Genomic DNA, 21,946 nt, shown 5'->3' with positions numbered 1-21,946 from the left:
GCTTTCCTTAGATGTTTTATTTTGTGAATGAATATTTTGTAATTTAGTTCCAGTGGTTATTGATAATATTTAAAAAATTAATACTTGCTGCCATAATTTAATCAAACCCACAATATCCATATTTTTGTTTGTAGTGCTGATATTTCATTGTGGATATATTTGACTCACTTGAGTAATGCCTTAGCTGGGTCTTTGTGCGAATAGTGCAATAGTGCATAGTATTTTGTGCCTGCTGGCGGATTTTGAACATGCTTTAAACTTCTTTCCTCTCACTCTTCTTAGATTCCACCTCTCCTCTGACAATAATGTGTTGCTTCCTCCCTCTTCAAAGTAAACTTGTAATTAATCCATCAGGACTGATGACCCTGGAAAGGCTTCTGTCCGTGACCATGTCAATCATCATATATCAGCTGTTCCTCTCTCATCTACTGCTTGGCTGTCTGTCACCCCTCAACTTGAAAAGTGTGACGTTGGCTAAAGTAACTATACACCGGCGCAGGACTTTGCTGTACTCTTGTCTCATGTTCAGAGTCTTAGGAACTGAGTGGGAAGGGACATGATACCAAGAAAAAGAACAAGGATAGTAGGAAGAAACAAAAGTCAGGGGTAGTGTAAACAAACACATTTATCTGATTAAAGGATACATATAAAAAACATTTATTAAAATAATACAACACCATAAGAGTTTTGGTTTGGAGTTCAGTATTAAAGAACAGGAATTTTTCCACCTCTCATTTGCTGTCAGAAAGTCAGTGTCTGTTTTCATTTGAGAGTTTGGCAGCTCTCCTTTTACCCCCCAGTGCTGAGTTGGAAAAAGGGGGACAGGCTAAAGAAAGAGTAAAGAGTTTGTCAGTTCTCCATAGGAGCAGTCAGTGGTTCAGTATTCTCGTAGCACACAAGGGGAAGTGCTAGGTTCCTACTGTCCTGCCCCCATAAGCTCTGTGTGCTTGACCACAGTTGGAAGGGTTTGAACAGTTGAAGAGTTTATTTCTATAGCCTTAGAAGGATAGAGAGATACCAACTGTGGAGTTTGAAAAAAAGTGATTTACCATATAAGGTAGACTATCAATCTCTTTTCAGTCTCTTAAGTGTGAGATTCACAGTGGACATGCACTGTAAACTTCAAGGACTCCAGACGCAGTGAACCTGGAATTTTGGAAAATGGAAGATCTTTTCAACCCGTAGCTTTGGTGAACTTTGAGACCTTTTTTTATGAAATGGAGTACCAATACACCAGGAGATACTGCCAATCTGTGGTCTCTCCAGACCCAAAAGGTATGGTCCAGAATAATGGAAATATACTGGGGAAATTAAGGCATTTTAGTTGTTTCAGGTACTCTGTATTTAATCTCCTAACTCCATAGGATCTTCCAAAGTTTAGACTTTCAAAATAGCATTATCTGCTATGGTAATCCAAAGGGCACTTGTGTTTAGTAAAACCACTTTGACTTCTACAGCCCAACAGTTCATTTGCAGTTCATTGAGCAGTACGCATTAGCTGGTTGATGACTGGAATCATCAGAAAAGTCATAAAATGATGGGCATAGAGTGAAATCAAAGGCCAACATCAGCAGGTAATGAAGAAGCTCACAATTAGCTGGATAATCATCTTTACCTCCGAGTGCCATCTTTTATAAGTAAAATATAGTGAAATAAATTGTAATTGCAATATCCAATAAATGGATAAAAAAAAAATAAGCAAATCATTTAAACTTATGATTTTTCTTTTTTTTTCTTTTTTCATTGAAGGTCCTCTGTATAACCCCGGGCGGTTTTGTCTTTTAGTGTTGAGGATTAGTGTTGAAATGCCATTTTGTTTTGTAGAGCTTTAAAAAGTCTGGCATGACAGAAATGTTTTAAGAGGACACCGCTCCCCAAGGCACTAAAGTGTGGTACATGCTCAGATATGCACATACTTGTGCAAGTGTGGAGAGAGTGTGTGCAGTTGTGCTTCCTTTCACATGCTTTTCAGTGAAGGATCATGAATCATGAAAGATGCATGCTTCATGTCCATTTTTCACCTGCTGTTGTGATCGGAGCACCAGTTGGATAATAGAACTGGTGCTTTTGTAAAATAAATAACAATTGAAAACAGTATTGTTTAAATGCCATGTAATATTTCATCTATATTTCTTTGTGATTAATCATATTTATCTTTAATTCTCTGAAATCTTTGTTAATTTTTAAAAAGTTAGAGGACATCAGTATGTGTTGTCTACTCCTTCTCCTGTGTTTTTGATTGGAGCGTCTACATTTGTCTGAGCACGGGACAGGACCACTCACTGTGGCCTCTTCAAAGAGGTCGGGAATCTCTCAGCTTCTAAATTACTGGGCAAGCACAAGGTTTAAAGAGGTGGGGAGGTGATGAAAGGAGTTAGAGTTTCTAACGGGAGAATGGTAAAGCTCATATGTATAACCAATGCCATAGGTGCCAATTTATGTTAATGCCAGTGGGTCCTCTAAACAGTTGAATGTCCAACCTCTACGCCAAAAATAATCCTCATGCTAAAAACATAGCATGCGCCCATGGCACTGAAAGTCGGTAAGCTGTGAAGTAACTCTCTACTCAGTGAACATCTCCGCTCGCTCTCACAAGCCATAAATAAAACAGATATGAAGTCTGACTAAACGAACAATGAAACGAATGGAAAGTAATAATGAATGCCCCCAGATCTTCTAGTAAAAGGCTCACAAACATAAATTCAAATAAAGGCCAATCCAACTCAAATCTGACACCAGTGTGCCCTGTGAGATACCACTACAGGCTGCATCACCTGGCCAAACAAGTTATGATTTCCGATCTAACATTGTTACACACACAAGGAAAGAATAAAAGCATACATAGGAAAATATTGTCAATGAACCATTAACACAAATGCCCCCACAGCTACTTAATATTAAAATTGCATTAGTTTTCACCCGCTATTGTCCTAATATCATTATGAAGAGAGTGAGAAGTTTGGTTAATACTAGATTGGATGGCATATATAACCCATCACAGATGCATTGTCCCTCCAGTTGAGCCAATCTAGTACCAAGTTTGTTATCAAATCAATGTAAATTTAGCCTGGACTGTATCCGGGCACACGTAGGTACTTGGCGTTCTCGGTGCGCCTATGTGTGTAGCACATGCATTTGACACTGTGTCACTGTGCTTTAATGATACAGTTTCTATTAATTGTGAAATGCAGCAGAATCATTCTAACTACTGCACAAGTGACCCAGGACAGTGGTCTTCACTCATTCCAAAATAATACTCTTTGACTTTGACATGTTCCACCTGTACTGTATAGGACCACGTGTTTGACTTGGAATAACAATTCTATCTTTTCTTGTGTGTGCGAAACCTCGTCGCTGTGTTGCATGAATCCAGTGCTGTTAATCTTAATATTTCTGACAATTATTCTAATCTCATATTACAGAGAAGAGCGGAAAAGAGGTGATGTCCAAAGGTTCCAGTGGCATCGAGGTCATCCTGTCTTCACTGGAGGTCAGCTCACTCTTCAACACAACTAGACATGGCTTTTGAAATGATACAGCTATAGAAGTGTACTAATTCATTTTTTTACTATGTCTGAGATCGCGCACCTGAAACACAAACTTTAGGATTCTGTATATACTTGTGAAAACATTGATTTAAAAAGTTCATCAGGTTTTGAAGTTATACCCTTACCAGACATCCCTTTGAGATGTCTTATCATATATAGACATTACTGTTTTGAGCTTTGATCAAACGATAGCCTCACATATTGCTTTGTGAAATAGTGCCTCTTTTCTCTGCAAAGGGATATGATTATTTGAGTGTGTCAGGGATGATGTACTGTTATGTTCGTGGAGGTCATCTGTAATCTAGTTGAGGTTGTCAGCCTCTGACATTGCTAGATGCAGGAAACGCTGCAACTGGTGTCACGTTGATCAGTGTGTTTAATTTAGACTGCAGGATCAGTGACATTAAGTAGTGCATTTGTCTCTGGAGGCAAAGAAGAAGTTATATTGTTTTTACAAGTGTACTCTTTGTGACTTTTGCAGAACACACGCGATGACCAGACCACCCTGAACATCCTGTACATTCTCAGTGAGCTGCTGACTGCGGGTGAGCTGAGTTCTGATGAGCATGATTTTAGAGCCTTAAACAACATTTACTCCCTTTTCTTTTCCACTTATTTGGGGGGACTTGTTTAGCCTACCTTTTCATTACTGTGAGAAGTAGTCCACTTATTCTAAAGGTATAAACAGTTGATTTTGCCACTCTAATAGATTTCAAGTTAAGTGTTGGTAAATATTTCAATTTATGCTAGCCATCTAATCAAGATTAACCTCTGGCCAAGTGCTTCTATTCCTTCCTTGAATTCAGTTTTATCACATTTTACCACAGGTCACAGGATGGGAGTATTTGTGTCTAAAGGAGTGACAGGAATATTATTCCATATTCTGATGACTACCAGTAAAGAATTGGCACCCAGTGAGGAACTCATGCTTCAGCTTCACTCACTGTTGGCCAAGGTCGGCCCAAAAGGTAAGCTTAATGTTCCCACTTAGATGCAGTTTAGTGGAACAGCATGAAACAAGCTGCAGGATATGAATTGCATCGCCTGTGTGCTTGCATGCATGTGCAACATTGACCCACCAGCAGTACAGGTGGTCAAAACTCTCTCACAATGCAGAAAGGGGGTTGTTTGTGTACATTGACATCGCAGCCTCTGTGTTCAGACAGAAAGTTTGGATTGAAAGCGCGTTTGAGCGGAGCTCTGAACGTCACAGTCAACTTAATGAAACACAGTCTACACAACACCAAACTGCTTCTGCCCTGCCTGCAGGTTCTCAGGGTTTACTCTACCAACTGTGAGTAACTTTAAATTATAAAATACATTAAAATGTGACCATTTTTATCACTAATATCTCACCATGTGTTTGTTTATGTACAGTAGTGAACTCTGTTTCTTTGGGCAAGAATGGAGTGGTGGAGCTCATGTTTAAGATTGTCACGCCATACAGCAAGAGGAACACCAGCCTGATCAAGTGAGTGTCTGTCTCTGTTAATGAGTCAGCATGAATGTTGTATTACAAAGCAGTGACATCCATATCTCTGCGACCTCTTTCAGACTGAGTTTTTCAACATCTGTTAGTGTTTTTGTTTTTTTCAACAGACCATGTAAACCTCTCCCCTTTTTACTAAATCAACAGGGTAGCTCTGGACGCCCTGGGATCACTGCTCAAATCCAGTGAGTAATCTGCTTTGTAGCTTTGACTTTTGACTTGTCGGTGGTGTAGCATAGGGATCCTTCATGAGTGTTGATGCCACGCAATGTAGGTCCCCTCTGCCTTCTTTCACCTCCATCATCAGGAAAGAAATAACTGTAATTGACCATTCAGTATTAATTTCAAGTTATGTAACCCCCAAATCCCCACTCACTGTACTGCTTTCTTGACAGTAGTAAGGTGCTATCAATACTTTCTCCTTGTCCTCTTCCAGAAACAAATGCTCGCCGTGCAGTGGACGGCAAACATGTGCCTGTCTTGCTTGCTATGTACATGGATTGGCATCGCAATGACACACGGCATCGCCATATGCTGATTCGCAAAGGGTTTCTGATCTGCCTCAGAAACATCACCAACATCAAGCTCGGCAGGAAGGTGTTCAACGAAGCAGATGGCATGAGGATCCTCTTCAACTCATCCACCGTGAGTAATAGTATGACATACAAATGGCAAGCGATTAAAGCATGTGACACACTGGGTCTCAGCTGCCCTCTACTAAATCTGTGGTTTTTATTTCTAGGAGTGTCTACCGGTGCGGACACTGGATCCTCTGGTCAGCATTGCGAGTCTCATCATGAGGAGCTGTTTTCCTAAGAACCGTCTGCCTCTGCCCACCATCAAATCTGCCTTCCACTACCAGCTGCCACACAAACATGTTATAGGACCTGTAGCACAGCTATACAGCCAGCCTGCTGGGGGTGAGTACACACAGGAACACTTACGAACCCCGACACACACATGATTCACTAGCTTGTCACATTATATTCATCGCATAACATTGATAATTATGCAGTCATTCCTCCTAGATTCAATTGTTCACACCACATACACTCAAATAATGCTTATTTCCCTGGACCGACTAAATAGTTAATGGCAACACTCATGACGCTACTGCACACAATGTGCCTTACAGGAAGTCATCAGCTCAGCAGCAAGCCCTTAAAGAAGGGTAAGACGTACGTAAGACAAAACTCCAACCTCGGATTACATCCTCAGTGACTCATTCACTACTGCTTTCTCACTCAGCTCACGTTATACTCTAAACTAACACATGACATGTGTTAGTAAATAATATGTAAGACAGATGCTTAGTGCCAATGTCATAGTGCTTGCTCCCTCACTAACAGACACATTTACTTTCACTGCACTCAACTAAATTGCCTTTGAGTCCACAGGCTGGTAGAATATTAGAGCCCTTTTCCTTCATTTCTCTTTTGCAGTTTCCAAAATCAACCAGGTGCTCTATAAAAAAAAAAGAACACATGCTATAAACAGCAACCCACTAATTGCCTCAGCCTTCACACAGTCATGTGAACCCCTTCATATTTTCAACAATTTGTCAGTAATGTCAGTAAAACAACCATGGAGGACATTGTACGCTTGTAAGCTACTGCAATTACAATGACTTGTCAGTGAGACCACCCGCTCAGTGTATTGGAAGAAATATTCACTCTCTCTCACTCATCTCTCGATCCTGGCTGCTCACATCTTTTTGTTAACCTTTTCACTGTTTCCGTATAATGAGACTTAGCAAGAAAAAACATCTGCTAGGTTATTTGCCAGCCATCCACGCATTTTGAGAAATACTTAATTCCTAGGTTGGGTGAAAACAAAGTAAAATACTAAATGAATCCGTTCTAAGGGACAGTCTCCTAATATCTTCTGCTTGTGTGTTTTGTACCCAGTGGATGATGTAGTGGATGACAGTGATGATAATGAGGAGACAGAGGCTGACACAGAGAACGATACTGAGAATGAAGAGGATGAGAAGGATCATAACACTGCGGTAAAACTCACATTCACATGTCATATTTCACATGTCAGCATTCTCTGTTAGAGACAAGTATCTTTCATCTGCATGATAGAGGTTTTATAGAGACAGAGTGTAGAGTGTTGAGCAATTTACGTCATAAACATCTCAATAATATTTTCAAATTGAGATTAAAATTCATAAAAGGATTGTGACGTGTAATGTAATTGGCTGGATGTTAAATTATAAATTGGCCATTTGATTAAAACTCTAGCCATTTTGTGAATTGTTTAATTCTTAATATTACAATCACATTTCTACAGATTGTGTCATCTGAGGACAGAATTTCTCAGGCATTTGTCATTAATGTAGACCTGATATCAAAATTGGCTAGTTGCCTTTAATGTCCAGCAGAGGGCAGCCATAACCCACCAGCCACAACTCATCAGCAAATTCCAAACACTTTCATATCACATGTCAAACATGTCAACCATGCCTGAGATGAATTTCTAATTTAATCAAAACATTGCTCTGCCCTAACATAGTGTGACATGGACTTTGACCTTTCTGGAAAATTTCCAGCACTACAACCCACCCCAAAGTAAACATAAAATATGGAAGCAAACATATGTTGATTTCAACTCTAATTCTTGTTGGTTGTTTCCTCCATCTCAAAATAATAAGAGAAGCAGATTTGAGCAATAGCCGGAATATAACTCTATAAGAGATTTATATATGTGTTTTCTCCCTTTGTGTCCTGTCAAACAGAATGAGGACATAGAGACAGACCTGAACAAGTTACATCCGAAAAAGAGTCCTGACCGTCCATTCGAGGAGTTGAGAGTCTACGAGAGATTCTTCCTGGAGCTATCTGAAGACTTTCAGGTCAGTGTTTTGTGTATATGGTGACAAAACTTAACAGCAAAAAAATAGCAGAAGTTTCAATATGTACACTGTACTAAACATCTATTGATATGGGAAATATTGTATATTTTATGCAACTTAGTCATTTGGAAAATAAAACTGCATAAGACTTCAATATATCTTGGTCCTACAGGGGTGTAACTTTGAATGCTCAAAGAGTGGCTCTACTACATCTTCATCATCAACCACCTCATCATCAGCTTCGAGTCGATCAAGTCGGCCAATCATAGTGCCCACAGCTCAAGCCTTGTCCCCAAAGCATGTTCCCAAAGCGACTTCTCAGGAGGATTGCTACCCTACCAAAGTTCAACGCACTCAGCCATCTCCCTCTGCTTCCTCTACCCCTGCATCTCAAGCACCTCTCGAACTGGACACTATCCACCGCATCAAGGACCAAGACAAAAAAGAGGAGGCCCACATTCCTTCCCCAGACGGACTTGCAACCTTGTCCTCCCTCACAAGGCCTCCTTCCCAAGGGCAGAGGATAGAACAGGAACTAGCACATGTGTTGGACTGTGTCTCTCTAGAAGAGGAGGGGGGTCTAAATGCAGAAGGAGGAACATGGGGAGTCAAACAAGCAGGAACTTCAGTCAATGGCACGAGACTCATACAGTCTCCTCTGCTCCTAGGAGGTATCGTGACACGTCGTGTGGGAGGAGGAGGCAGTAACTGGGGTTCAGATTGTGGTTCAGAGGGGACTGAGGATGAAGGAGGGGAAGGGGCAGTTCTGGAGGTGCCAGACACGGCACTGCTCCTCTCACTGCATGACCCGGACCTTTACGTGGAGATGGTGAAGGGAACACACTCTGTACCCCAGTATGCTGAAGTGGCTTATCCAGACTACTTTGGCCACATAGCCCCAACATTTAGAGAACCCCATCTGGAGAGAGTTTATGGTGTACAGAGGTGAGATATTTTAATGAAATTGGAGGTATGCAAAAACTAAGGTATACATCAGGAACCATGAAATTAACACGAGTAGAATAAAGTAAAAAAAACTAACTTTAGTGTGCAGTTTTCCATGTCAGAACATTTTGTAAGTATTTGACATACAGTGGTAAAACTTAAAGTTGTGGGGCTCCAGACAGTACTTTTGTTATTTCGATCTTCTAGTTGTGCTTTTTTCAAGGACAAGTTGCTTCTTGGCACAAATCGTGTGAGAATAACTCAGGAGATGGAGCCATAATCCGGATCCCAGGCTCCTAGTTTCCTTGAGCAAGTCCCAGAATCCCTAACTGCTCCTGATACTGCGTCATCAGTGCGGACATACTATACATATTTGGAATTACTTTGTTGTGAATAAATGGTTATTGTGGCAGGGAAATCCATTTTTTATATTGTATTTATCCTAATTTATAAACAATATTTTTATCCACTGTTTTAACCATGATGTTTGTTTGTGTGTGGGTTAACCCTGCAGTTCAAAGATATTCCAAGACATTGAGAGGTTGATTCATCCTAACGATATTCTGGATAAAGTTGTTTATGACCTGGACATTCGTAGGTGAGTACTCATACTGGGTCTGCTAACCTAAACATCACTCGGGGTAAATGGAGCAACAGTTTGCAAGAGCTGTGACAGTCACATTGCACATTCGCACAATTTATCATCCACATATTGAGAAGGGTAATGACATTTCAGGAATGTCATTTGTTCCTCATCATGTTTCAGTTGTCCCGTGATTGAAGATGAGGGTGAATCACTGAAGTTCAACTCTCAGTTTGAGTCTGGCAACCTCAGGAAGGCAGTTCAAGTTAGGAAGTAAGTATTTCTTGTCACATCAACTACAGTGAATGAATAAAAGTTCAACAGTTAGATGTATATGTGTTTTAATGAATTTATCACCTTTCATAACAATAATATTTAAAGCTGTGGTCAGCTTTTACAATATTTAACTCATACTTCATTTATTAATTTCAGAAATTAGACATTTCTGATGTGCCACATGTTTTGTGGCACATCAGATTTGTGGATGGTTAATGATTTCAACATTTACAGTTTTTGTTGTGTTTTTTGTCCAGATATGAGTATGACCTTGTGCTGAATTCCGACATCAACACTAATCACTACCACCAGTGGTTCTACTTTGAAGTGAGCGGCATGCGTGTTGGAACTACTTACCGCTTCAACATCATCAACTGTGAGAAGACAAACAGCCAGTACAATTATGGTGAGATGCAGAACAACACTCAACAACTTTCCACTCTTGATGTTTATAAGTATATTACATTAAATTAGATTGTATTGACCAATGGCTTTTGACCTTCAACTAAAAAGCCTCAACCTATCACAATGTTTCATTGGACCGTCAGACCCCACACATTCTTTGCTTTTGTGGCATTGCCTTTCTCCTTGTGTGTAGGCATGCAGGTGCTGATGTACTCTGTCCAGGAGGCGATTGGTGGCAGGCCTCGTTGGGTCAGAACAGGGACAGACATCTGTTACTACAAGTAGGTACACTCAAAATACATTGGAAGAGAAAGGCGAAAATTCTGTTTGCATGGGGAAAAATCAAGGGGCAGCATACCAATCTCCCATACTGCACCTCATACAGTAGTGTATTAAATCCCGCATTTATTTTGGCATGTGTTTTAGCTTTAAATGACTCTTGTAGCTTGCTACATTGACAAAAAGAATATGAGCTAGTATTACTGCACCCCTTCTTCCTAACTTTAAAACATTGTGCATATATGATTCTATATACACTGTCTTGTTTTTGAAACGCCTGTACAATCTAATGTAATTTAATTGTTCTACCATAAGAATTATGCCTGTATTGTCATTGGGATATTCATATTCCGTGTTTATATACTCTCCTGTAAAGTGCCATGAGTGGTCTTTATGACTAGAAAAGCGGCATATAAATACAGTCCATTTACCATTTACCATTAAGAGGGCACAATATTAGTTACACCAATATTATGTTTTTAGACCTCACTAAACACTGAATATTAGACATCTGGGATAATTTATGACAGGGGTAAATGAATTGCATTACATGGTACGGATGTGCTTAATACTGTGGTCATTGAATGTGTTAGCAACATGCACCCATGAAACGTTCCTCCCTCTCCATAGGAACCATTTTCCAAGGAGCTCCATTGCAGCTGGTGGTCAGAAAGGAAAGTCTTACTATACACTGACCTTCAGCAAAACCTTCAGCCATAAGGACGATGTCTGCTACTTTGCCTATCATTACCCTTATACTTACTCCACGCTTAAGGTAGTATTACTATACCATTGTTTGCTATAGTCTTGAGAATGGTAGCATTTAGTGGTATACATACTTCGGAACACTCACAATTTGACTCAGTGCCTAGTTTTAATGTTTTTCTCCATGCAAAAATGACAATTCCCAACATGCACTTTGCAAATATGTTATAATGCTTCAGAACATAATGTTGAACTGATGTTTTTCATGTCTTCATACCCCTAATGGTGCTGCCTTTCCATTGTTTTATCATTTATGTCCCTCAAATCTGAGTTGTAGTCTAAAAATACTGTACACTCATTACGTCTTATAGTTATGTTTATATAAAGAAATTGTGTGCCATGCAGAGCTGCTCACAGTACAAGCATTGATAGAGCAGCCCGGTCTGAATCACTCAATCACAATTGGCCTATTACACAGTCAGTGCAACAATGCAACAGTAAAATGTTTAGAACCCAAAACTAATCTGTCATTTCTGTCATTGTATCCTCAGATGCACCTGTCCAAACTGGAGGCTTTGAAGACCCCTCAGATCTACATAAGACAGGATGTCCTGTGTGAAACCCTAGGGGGAAACAGCTGCCCCCTCCTTACCATCACTGCCATGCCAGAGTCCAACTCCAATGATCACATCTGTCAATTTAGTAAGTAAATCAGGGTAGATCTGTAAATGTGTTTATATGCGTCTTCTTATTTGCTAACCGTCACTCTTGCATCTGAGCAAAATGATCAGCAACAGGATTTCAATATATCGCTTAAAAAACTGGAAAGCCTAGAGTATGTAGCTTCACCAATCATTGTGCAGCTCTCTGGAATTATCTTGAACACCTAATTAATCTCTACCTAATTTGAAATGTTAACTGAAATATGGTCAATAGTACAATTAATTGACAAACTTAAAATGAAGCCTTTCAGAGCAAATAGTAAGTGGACTTTTGATCTTAGATTATTTTACCACAATCTTCCTTTATAAAACACTTTTCCACTAATAACTGACAGAACTGTACCTTTCTCACTAATGCTTGAAAGAACATTAGGTTGTTATTGAGTATCAGGGTATGCCACTAGGTTGGCAGGGAGTCCGCTTGAGTTCATCCATGCTGTTTCTCAGCTCTGAAAAGCTTTGAATTAAAGAATCATACTCTTTTTTTCTATTCTTTTTTTCTTTTCTTTCTCCTCTCTTCTTCTGTGTGTTTGTGGTGTGCTCTCAATCTTTCTCCCTCTTCAGGGAATCGTCCATTGATCTTTCTCACGGCCAGAGTGCACCCAGGAGAGACCAACGCCAGCTGGGTAATGAAGGGCACACTGGAGTTCCTGATGGGCACCAGCCCACTGGCTGCCAACCTGAGAGAGGCCTACATCTTCAAGATAGTCCCCATGCTCAATCCTGATGGGGTTGTGAATGGAAAGTGAGTGAAAATAGTCGAGAAATGGATCAATAGTAACACTTGTTCACAGTTTTAAAGTTTGCACACTGAAGACACCTGGGCCTGTGCACTGGTCACAGCTTTATGGATATTAACACACAAAATTCTTTAGCTGTTAATATGTCTTCCCTCACTCTGTTCCTTCTCCTCTTTTGCTCTCTCCAATCTGCTGTAGTCATCGCTGCTCTCTAAGTGGAGAGGATTTAAATCGCCAGTGGCAGAACCCCAATCCTGAGCTCCACCCAACCATCTACCACACTAAAAGCCTGCTGCAGTACCTCGCACACATACAAAGGGCACCACTGGTATGACCTCTAATTAAATGGGCTAAAATTACTATGATGCTACATCATTTTTCATTTAGGAATTATACAGAATCATTACAACTTGTTAATGGTGGTGCCGTTCCTCCTGTTCAGCTGTATGTTCTGTTTGGATGCATGTCCATAAAACTTCACATCAGTAACATTAATCTTTAAGAAATTAATGCAGCTACCTGACCTCTTTTCTACACGGTCAGCAAGTTAGATGTAATGGGATATTCCTCTTAATGGGAGAGTTGTATCCAGTGCAAAGGGTGATGACCTGAAGGAACAAAGTTCACTGAGCTTGCTATTCTTTGTCTTAAAATAGACCTGAGGTTTAGTCCGAGAATATGTCCACCTGTCATCTTAACAGCTGGTCTTTATTTACAGCAAGTATAAAACATTTTCGCAGTCTTATTTTGATGATAGTAAATAGAAAATGTATAATTTTGACATATTATTTTAACCACTTGAGTAAACATGTTTAGGTACATTTTAATTCCCAGTATCTTAATATACATATAAAATATACAATATTCATTAAATATTAAAGTCAGTCCTTTATTTGTCTCTGCTTCCCTTTGTATGTATTATTATGTGTTTAGGTGTTTTGCGACTACCATGGTCATTCCAGAAAGAAAAACGTGTTTATGTACGGCTGCAGTGTGAAGGAAACAGTCTGGCAGTCCAATATCAGTGCTACATCCAGCGACCTGCAGGAGGACCTTGGCTACAGGGTGAAAACTCTCACTCTCTCTCTCTCTCTCACTCTCTCTCTCACACACACACACACACACACACACACACACACACACACACACACACACACACACACACACACACACACACTCACACACACACAAAAGTAATACATTCTCGTTCTTACCTCTCTCAATCTCCCCCTTCATATTTAATTACTGTTCTCACACCAGTGAATATTAATAACATTAAACTCCATCTCAGTACATTCAGATCACCTTTATGAACTTATACTCATATTGCTCTACACTTATACACATAAAATATCCCATCAGAGCAGCTTATATTTACACCTGCACTTGTCTATCCTGTATTGTGTGTAAGCTGATATCCTATTCACCTGTTCTTTTCACTCTGTATTTGAAAATATTTGAGAAAAAAAAAAAAGTGGATGCTCAGCTTGAACAGCAAACATTGGAGATAGCACCAGTAGTAACTGCCTCTTTCCCAAGGAACTGCTCTGTACACAAGCCAGTCTTTGTCAGAGAAGTTTATTTGGCCCTACTATAAAATACACTTAATTATCTGCCCCAGATGCACCTAACACACGCACACAGACACGCACAGCCTTTACAAAACATTCAGACATCTCACACATTTTCATGTCTGTTTCAGGCTCTTCCTAAGATCCTCTCCCAGATCGCCCCGGCCTTCAGCATGGCGAGCTGCAGTTTCGTTGTGGAGCGCTCTAAAGAGTCGGCCGCTCGCGTTGTTGTATGGAGAGAGATAGGAGTACAACGCAGTTACACCATGGAGAGCTCCCTCTGTGGCTGTGACCAGGGCAAATATAAGGTAAGGGTGAACTGTATGTGTTTAGAGGGTATGTTTACTGTAATGCAGTAGAATTAGTATAGAATTAAATACTATCTTTGAGTTTCCCGTTTGTAGAGTTTCTTGTCGTAATTTTTTATATTTAAACTGTAAATTCAAATTGCGTCATTGAAGTTTTATTATTTACATATATATATGCTAAACAGTAATCCATGGTGTTGAAATGAAGACAAATTATCCACAACCCAACATACTTTCTGACAACATCTTAACAGTGTGAGAATTAATTTCCGAGTTAATGTGGTATGTTATTGCTCTGCACAGATGTTTATATTTAGATTCCACCTCCTGTAAATGACAGGGAGGTGCCCCCATAAATCTCCATGTGTCCAGCAGATGGAGCTGCAGTCTTCTTTCTCTTTGCTTCGTCTCGGTCTTTTCTCCCCCTTCCCTTTGACCTTTTTTCCCTCGCTTTCTTCTCTCTATGTCTTTCCATCGCATTTCCTTCCCACTCAAGTTTCTCACATATCTCACGGCAGTCCTAGGATGCCATTTTGGCTCTGATTAGCGCCCCCCCCCCCCCCCCCCCCCACTGGATTTTGTGAAAATATTTGTCCAGATGTGCAGGAACTTATGTGAACTGTGACTGCACATCTTTGTAGCCAGGCCAAGTTTAGGTGTCCCTTGCTCTGCTCTGGGGGAAAAGGAATATGAAAACTTTTTGGTTTAGTTGAGGGTTGCACTGTGTGTGTCAGTCTGTAGTGGTGGTCCCAGAATTCTGGACCCCACTGAACTTCCATGATTGAAGAGTGCTGTAGGGACTTTTTTAGGGTTGTAGTTATGGGTGCATCTGCATTTCAATGTGTGTGTGTGTGTGTGATCCAACTGAAATATATTATCATGGTTCTACATGAAAAAAGGTTTTGTGCTTTCCAGCATTGAAAATTGACCGTTTGAAGACGGACAGTGACTCCATCCCTGGTCTCCAGAGCAGCAGACTTTTGAAATATTTTTTGAATGTAGCTATATATTGGAGGTTTGCACATGCAAGTACATGCATGTTTATATGTTTGGGATGTTTTTGTGTGACGCAGTTTCCACTGGTGTATTTTAATCTCTTTGATGTGCATGTTCTCTCTAGGGTCTTCAGATCGGCACCAGAGAGCTGGAGGAGATGGGGGCTCAGTTCTGTGTCGCCCTGCTGAGGCTCAAGAGACTGACGGGGCTCCGCAACCACCAAAACCTGCTGGATCTGGAAAGTGACATCATTGGGACACAGTCTAAAGTGGTCAGGTTAGTACTGTGGAGCACGCTGTAAAGTCACACACATATCACATCACATAGTTCTTGCAACAAATCTAGTTTGATTGAAACTAGTTCATGCAGATGCTGTGAGACTATTCACAGGTAGTGTTAAATTCACAGTTGAGGAATACAATGATGTCATAGAAACATGTCATAAAGCATTATCTTTTTTTAATTTCATAATTTTTTTTCTTCTAATAATTGTAACTGTCTATAATGTAAAATAATAATCTGCCTGGAAAACGGGGAAATAGTTACAGACTGTTTTCTCTTTTTTTCTTTGTACAAAACAGCCTTGTTACTGCCAGACACACCCCCTTGGATCCGGTACAAAATGGTGTGACTGTCACTATACTCCTCTGAACATTTATATCTGTTTGTAAAACTAAATGAGTTTTAATTGTATGTTAAAGCCAAACAATTTTTTTTTTTACATTTGTATTGTTTGTAATATAGCAAATGAGGCTTGTATTTTGAGTTATCGTACAATAATAACAATTAAAAGATCATATTGTCCATGTAGAATTCTTACTCTTCAAGAACATATACATACTTGTATTCTTAAACTTTATGAAAAAACAAAAACCATGATCCAAATTTGAATAATGAGTCTTTCAAAAATAGTAGTGAGCCAGCAATACTCTTCTTCACCCTTAAAAAACATCAGAGTATCTAATCAGACAATACAGAATCTAATCACCTCTTTGTACTGCATTTCAACACCACAAATAAATTATTAAACTCTGCCAAACCCAAGCTGTGACCACCAAGGTTCTTTTAATTTCTTTTTACTTTAAAATGTCAGCGTTTCTCTCCCACCAAGGATTGGTTAAAGCAGTTCATTTGGAAGAATGGCTTTCTACTCAAAACCACTTAATGCTCATGTCTCTTTCTCTTTGTGTCTCCCAGTCTTTCTCTCTTACGAACCTGCTCTACTCTCATATTGATAAATCCATCCATCATTTATGTGTCTGATCATTAAAGGACTCCAAAAGTGTGTGTGTGTGTGTGTGTGTGTGTGTGTGTGTGTGTGTGTGTGTGTGTGTGTGTGTGTGTGTGTGTGTGTGTGTGTGTGTGTGTGTGTGTGTGTGTGTGTGTGTGTGTGTGTGTGTGTGTGTGTGTGTGTGTGTGTGTGTGCGCGCGCATCCTTTGGGATTGGTTGCTCTCATCCCGGATTTATGGTTTTATGCGTAGGGCTTGGTATGGTACCACTTACCGTTTAATAGGTCGTCACAACAATTTCTTGGCTATTGGGAGGCGTCTGCAAATAACTGGGTGTCTCGAAGTGCGTAAAATGGCCGATACGGGCATGGGTGTGTTTTTACCTGAGTGTAAGGAATACAGAAATAGATGCTAATACGTTTAGGTTTGTAGTTGTGGAAGTTTTTCTGTTCATATATGGATCTGCATATTAAGATGGATTGTATAAAGATTGGTGGATTCGGATAAAAGAAAGTGGAGATTGTTTTTGGTGCTTCCGTAATGTTAAAACCCAACTCTCATTATTTATTTGGACAACATGCTGTCCATCCACATCATTACACAAAAACATTATCATACACATTTACTGCACATATACTGACGCACAATTTAGCTCTCTACTTCCTCCCTCTCTCTTTCACTCACACACTGTTAAAGTTGGTGGGAGCTCATTGTCTGAGCCCCCTGATCGACTATCTCCCTGGGATCACATTTCAGACCATTAACACCATTAAAAACCCACTAAAGCCACTAAAACCTCAAAGAACCAGCAACCATTTAACCATTAAAACCCACAGGAAAAAACAGGCTCACACAAGCACTGTTTGTTAGTGATGTCTGTTTTGTTATGATTTTAGAATATATTTTAATGTGTAGATTCAGTTTATTATGTTTTTTTCTTACAAAAAGGCTTATATTTAATTTTTTATATTTTTAATTTTGCAATTATTAAAAGCTGAAACAATTCTATTGACAAATTGTAACTTTTGATCAAGCAAAGACGGCAAACACTCTCCTTTTCCAGCCTTTCAAATATTTGGTCAAACAAAACAAGAAATTGACTGAAATGATTTCATCAAAGAATGTGGAAAGCTATTTTCCAGAGTTCAGACAGAGTTTAGAGCACAATGACATTTACTGCATCTATTCCTACATCGTGTGTGAATGTTCCATGTTAGCTTGTGTTTTTGTGCTTTCAAGAAATGGGTTTCTCCAAAGTACAAATTTTAAAGACCATTACACAGATTTCATTTTCATTATCAATTTCTTGGGTTTTACCCTGTGTGAACAGAGTCTCCTACAGTGACACGGAATACAGCTCAGAATGAGCAAGGGTAGTAACATGAAAGTTATATGCTATACAATATATGTAATTGAGGATGAGCATTTGCATACAAATAGTTTATAATTTATTTTATTGTAGCTAAAAAAATACTACGCTCAGAAATCCTTTTAGTTATTAGAAATATCCAAAGGCATTATCTTTCTTTTTTAATGTTCTGGGAAGCTGACATGATATAGATGAAGACATTTCTTTGTGACAGTCTTATGCACATCATTAACTTGCAGCGGCAACTGTGTTCACGCATTTTTTATTTTATCATCCAGCAGCTGCTCCACTACCTACGTGATGGAGGAGGACGAGCCGTCCTTTCTGGAGGCAATAGACTACAGTGCAGAGAGCAATGATGAGGACCCTGAGGCTGAAAATGAGCACGGCAGCGGAGTCCACAAGAATCCAGATCACCTCGATCAGCTGTCGGACTCTGAGACGAATCACAGAGACTAACGCTGAGGTGTTCATCCTCTCTATACCTGGCAGTTTGAGCTTATAACCATTCATTGCTCAGACTGTTAACTGATCTGAAATACAAAAAAAAATACAGAACATCACAGGTTTATTTACACTTCTCATTTTGACTAATGAATATAAAGCTCAAATGTATAGCTGACCTCACTACATAGACACTTTATGGTGGTACGTATGCTTCATCAGCACCAGTCAGGTGCTCTGTTCCCAGATGGAGTAATTTTGTCGGCCCGCTTTAGGCAACTAGCCTGGTGTAGCCAGACTCATACTCAAATGGGTATTAGTCCTGGACCTCTCCGTTCATTTTTCGATTTCCAAGATGCTTTACCAACGGACTCAGACCAAAATGCCTCCGCACGCAATTGGATAGAACTACAACCTGGGAGAGCAACGAATTATGTGACATCTGTTGAGCGATGCGAAAATGTCAACAGACTAGAGCGTGCAGAGGGGAGATGTCTGTGAACGAGTTTTGCCGTTTTTGTGGGAGAAATTTGAAAATATCTGGTACTTTTAGTCAAATGCTCGTTCATGCTTGGCAGCCATCTTTAGTTGTTTACAAAAGTCGCTTCTCTCCGCGTCATGGAATAAAACCTCGGCCATTATCACATGATCCGTTGTGATTGGACCGGCAGGATTTCTGCCGATGGGGAATCACACGTAGTCTGGCAGAGCAACTTAAATGACCGCCCAGAATTCCCAGGCTAGTAGGCGACTGTTGCCTCTGAAGATGCTCACTCCAGTGGTCTTTTCCATTCAGAAAAGTGGATTTATTGCCCATAGAGCTGGCTGCTTTTTATCCCCCACCTTTCTCCTCTGAGGAACATCGGCGCTTGCATTCTCTGTGTCCAGTCCGTGCGTTAAGAATTTATCTAGACAGGCTAAAACACACATGGGAAGGCCTGTGTCTAAGCAGTGTCTTTTACCCACCATAGTGGGGGCTATTGCCTTGGCCGATGTTAGCAAGGGTCTTGAGCCTCCTGTGGGCTTACGTGCACATTCCACTAGGCACCTAGAAACCTCATGGGCTCTCTTTAAGGGGGTTTCTTTTCAAAAGGTGTGTGCAGCTGCATGCGGGGCCTCACCCCACACATTTGCAAGGTTTTATAGGTCAGATGTGACAGCGCCAACTATGGCCCATGCAGTCCTCGGTGCAGACCCTTCCCAGAATGTGGCGTCATGTTTGTGAAGTGCCACTGGGGACAGCTGTCTTCGTTACAGGCATGTCTGGAAATCCGGCAGGCAGTATTTTTTCCCCATAGTGAGATAAAACAAATCCTATGAAAGAGAACTCTAGGTTATGGATACAACCCCAGTTCTCTGATTAGCAACAACCCTCCTTGCTGCCGAAGCGAGGAAGACGCTATATCAGCCTTTTCTATAGGAGGAGGGTCCCGTTCCTGCTTGACAGGCGTCATCAGTACCAGCCAATGAAGGCTGGCGTAATGTCATCATAGCATTCCCTTTTCTGCCTCACTATGGCAAAACATAGTGACTCCCGGATTTCCATACATGCCTGTATCCATAACTAAAAGATATTTTATGTTCCATCCTGATATTTTACTGGTCTGCGCCACCAAGAAACTCAAACCCAACCTGTGTTAGTTAGTCGGTGTTGTGTGTTTATATTAACAGTTCACGGTGTGTCTCAGTAAAGACGTGTACATAACACGAGTAGGTTACAGAGGAGAGGGTGTGAGGGCAGAACTCGTGGAGTCACGTCTGAGTAGGTTTCTCTACATTAGACACTTGGATGGTAACTGATGCTACCCAGCAGCCCAAGTGGCTGATTGGTTATCCCCCACATCCCATTTCAACACCGACACCTCGACATGTCAGGAAGGGAGGATTAAACCAACAAAAGGAGTAAAATGTTAGCGTGCAGGATGAGATTGAAGGGAAGATTTTGAAAGGAGCTAAGAAGGCGAGCTAACCCGGGGCGAAGTGGCTTCCACAGCGGTCTGGGCACGGGGGTCAGCCCCGACACGTCACCCAGGATGAGCGCCCGAGTCAGACCCCACCGGGGGGTTGTGGCCGCAGCCATGATAAGCGGGAGGTTATAGACGCCAGTGGGCTTTCGAATAGCTTATGCAGCTGCAAGTGCTGATATAGCCGCTTTCTCCTCTAGCATAGGGCTTGGAAAGTAGCGCTTCTCTTCTGGGTATATATGTTTGGGTCTGTTACTACCTGTTGTGTGGTTTTACCACCTGCTAATTTATTTCGGGAAATATTGCTACCTCCCAAGGGTGAAAAGTATTGCCACTGCATCGGAGCTAGGACACAACTGTACAGCGGGGAACGCAGCGCCCGGTGACCGAGGTGTGCTCTCAGATTGATGGACAGTTGGGCTTGGCACCCGATAGCACAGTTGCGTACAGGCTTCTGTGAGACGCGAGAAGAGGTTGTTGCATGACAACTGACGCTATGTCAGCCCATTGCACAGGGCGAGGGTCCCATCCCCTCCCGACATAGGCCTCGTGGGTGCCAGCCAGCGAAGGCTTCTGATGAGGTCACGCCGGAGGCGTATCCCATAGTGAGACACGGAACGGATGCTACGAAAGAGAAGCGCGTGCACCGGTGGGGATGTTTTTCATCATTTGAAGTAATAGACTGTATTATAACATTAGACAATGCCGTAACGAACAAGACGCATGAACTGCAAAGAACACGAATAAAAAAAAACCTTTTGCACTTTGGATAAACACTGCGCACGCAAAAAAACCATGACAGAAACAAAATCCCTTCGCAGCGTGGCACAGTTTGCACACTTCGACTTAAGTTCTCAGAGCCCAGCCTCAAGCTGACGGTGATGTTGCTGTGATGTTTTAAAAATTATACTGGAACCTTGTTTTCTTCATTTCCCTTCCTCCAATCTGTGTGTACATTTCTTTGTGAATTTACCCTGACATAAAAAATAGATGGTGCTTCGTACTGAGAGTATAAAGTAGTTTGTTGGATTTGTTCTCCGTTTTCTGTTCGTGAAGATACGTTGAGTTGCTGTTGCAATTGTACAGCTGGCGCATGGCGATTTTTCTGTTGTTGTTTTTTTTTGTGTGTAATTTATTTTTAACTTTCTGGGATGCAACATGTGCGTGTGTGTGTGCGTGCGTGCGTGTGCGCGCAGAAAGGAGTTCAAGTTATTCCATTATTCAGCTCAGCTAATGCTCTTACAGTGTGTTTCTTCTCTCAATTTGATTATCCCCTCTCACTCTCCCCAATCATTTTCTCTCTCTCTTCTTCCCTCTGAACCTCTGTCATTCGTCCTTTTCTGTTTTTTCTCTCTCGGCTACTTCCTTTACACATTTTACTCATGGGCTGTTTACTCTTTGACTGGAGGTGAACAAGTGGAAATAGCAACTCGTTTTTTTTTAAGTTGATTGTAACGCAAAACATAAAAACTAAGCGTGAAGACATTATGGAAAATAAAATGTGAATGTGGTTAA

General features: G+C 40.8%; 1 protein-coding gene across 7 annotated transcripts in view; it reads left to right on the top strand.

Moving 5' to 3' along the window:
• The window catches only part of agtpbp1 (ATP/GTP binding carboxypeptidase 1), a 27,400-nt gene extending 5,454 nt beyond the window's left edge, over positions 1-21,946 (top strand). For 2 of the 7 annotated variants that reach the window (XM_035640864.2, XM_035640863.2), the window contains exons 4-27: positions 3,423-3,490; positions 4,030-4,093; positions 4,376-4,516; positions 4,711-4,842; positions 4,926-5,019; positions 5,185-5,222; positions 5,474-5,682; positions 5,780-5,957; positions 6,173-6,208; positions 6,945-7,045; positions 7,778-7,894; positions 8,067-8,839; positions 9,354-9,437; positions 9,606-9,695; positions 9,956-10,104; positions 10,297-10,384; positions 11,013-11,157; positions 11,639-11,789; positions 12,374-12,554; positions 12,748-12,877; positions 13,483-13,614; positions 14,252-14,428; positions 15,549-15,700; positions 18,302-21,946. In XM_035640864.2, the coding sequence (XP_035496757.1) occupies positions 3,423-3,490; positions 4,030-4,093; positions 4,376-4,516; positions 4,711-4,842; positions 4,926-5,019; positions 5,185-5,222; positions 5,474-5,682; positions 5,780-5,957; positions 6,173-6,208; positions 6,945-7,045; positions 7,778-7,894; positions 8,067-8,839; positions 9,354-9,437; positions 9,606-9,695; positions 9,956-10,104; positions 10,297-10,384; positions 11,013-11,157; positions 11,639-11,789; positions 12,374-12,554; positions 12,748-12,877; positions 13,483-13,614; positions 14,252-14,428; positions 15,549-15,700; positions 18,302-18,482 (3,611 nt within the window). In that variant the 3' untranslated portion in view covers positions 18,483-21,946. Of the gene's footprint in view, positions 1-1,003; positions 1,276-3,422; positions 3,491-4,029; positions 4,094-4,375; positions 4,517-4,710; positions 4,843-4,925; positions 5,020-5,184; positions 5,223-5,473; positions 5,683-5,779; positions 5,958-6,172; positions 6,209-6,944; positions 7,046-7,777; positions 7,895-8,066; positions 8,840-9,353; positions 9,438-9,605; positions 9,696-9,955; positions 10,105-10,296; positions 10,385-11,012; positions 11,158-11,638; positions 11,790-12,373; positions 12,555-12,747; positions 12,878-13,482; positions 13,615-14,251; positions 14,429-15,548; positions 15,701-16,005; positions 16,710-18,301 lie in introns of those variants that run through there. The other 5 variants (XM_035640868.2, XM_035640865.2, XM_035640869.2 and 2 more) reach the window with 5 other exon arrangements.

Source organism: Scophthalmus maximus, chromosome 19 (assembly GCF_022379125.1).
Source record: "Scophthalmus maximus strain ysfricsl-2021 chromosome 19, ASM2237912v1, whole genome shotgun sequence".
In the NCBI taxonomy this organism is placed as follows: Eukaryota; Metazoa; Chordata; class Actinopteri; order Pleuronectiformes; family Scophthalmidae; genus Scophthalmus; species Scophthalmus maximus.
The sequence above is the reverse complement of the archived record's forward strand: the minus strand, read 5'-3'. Positions and strand labels throughout refer to the sequence as shown.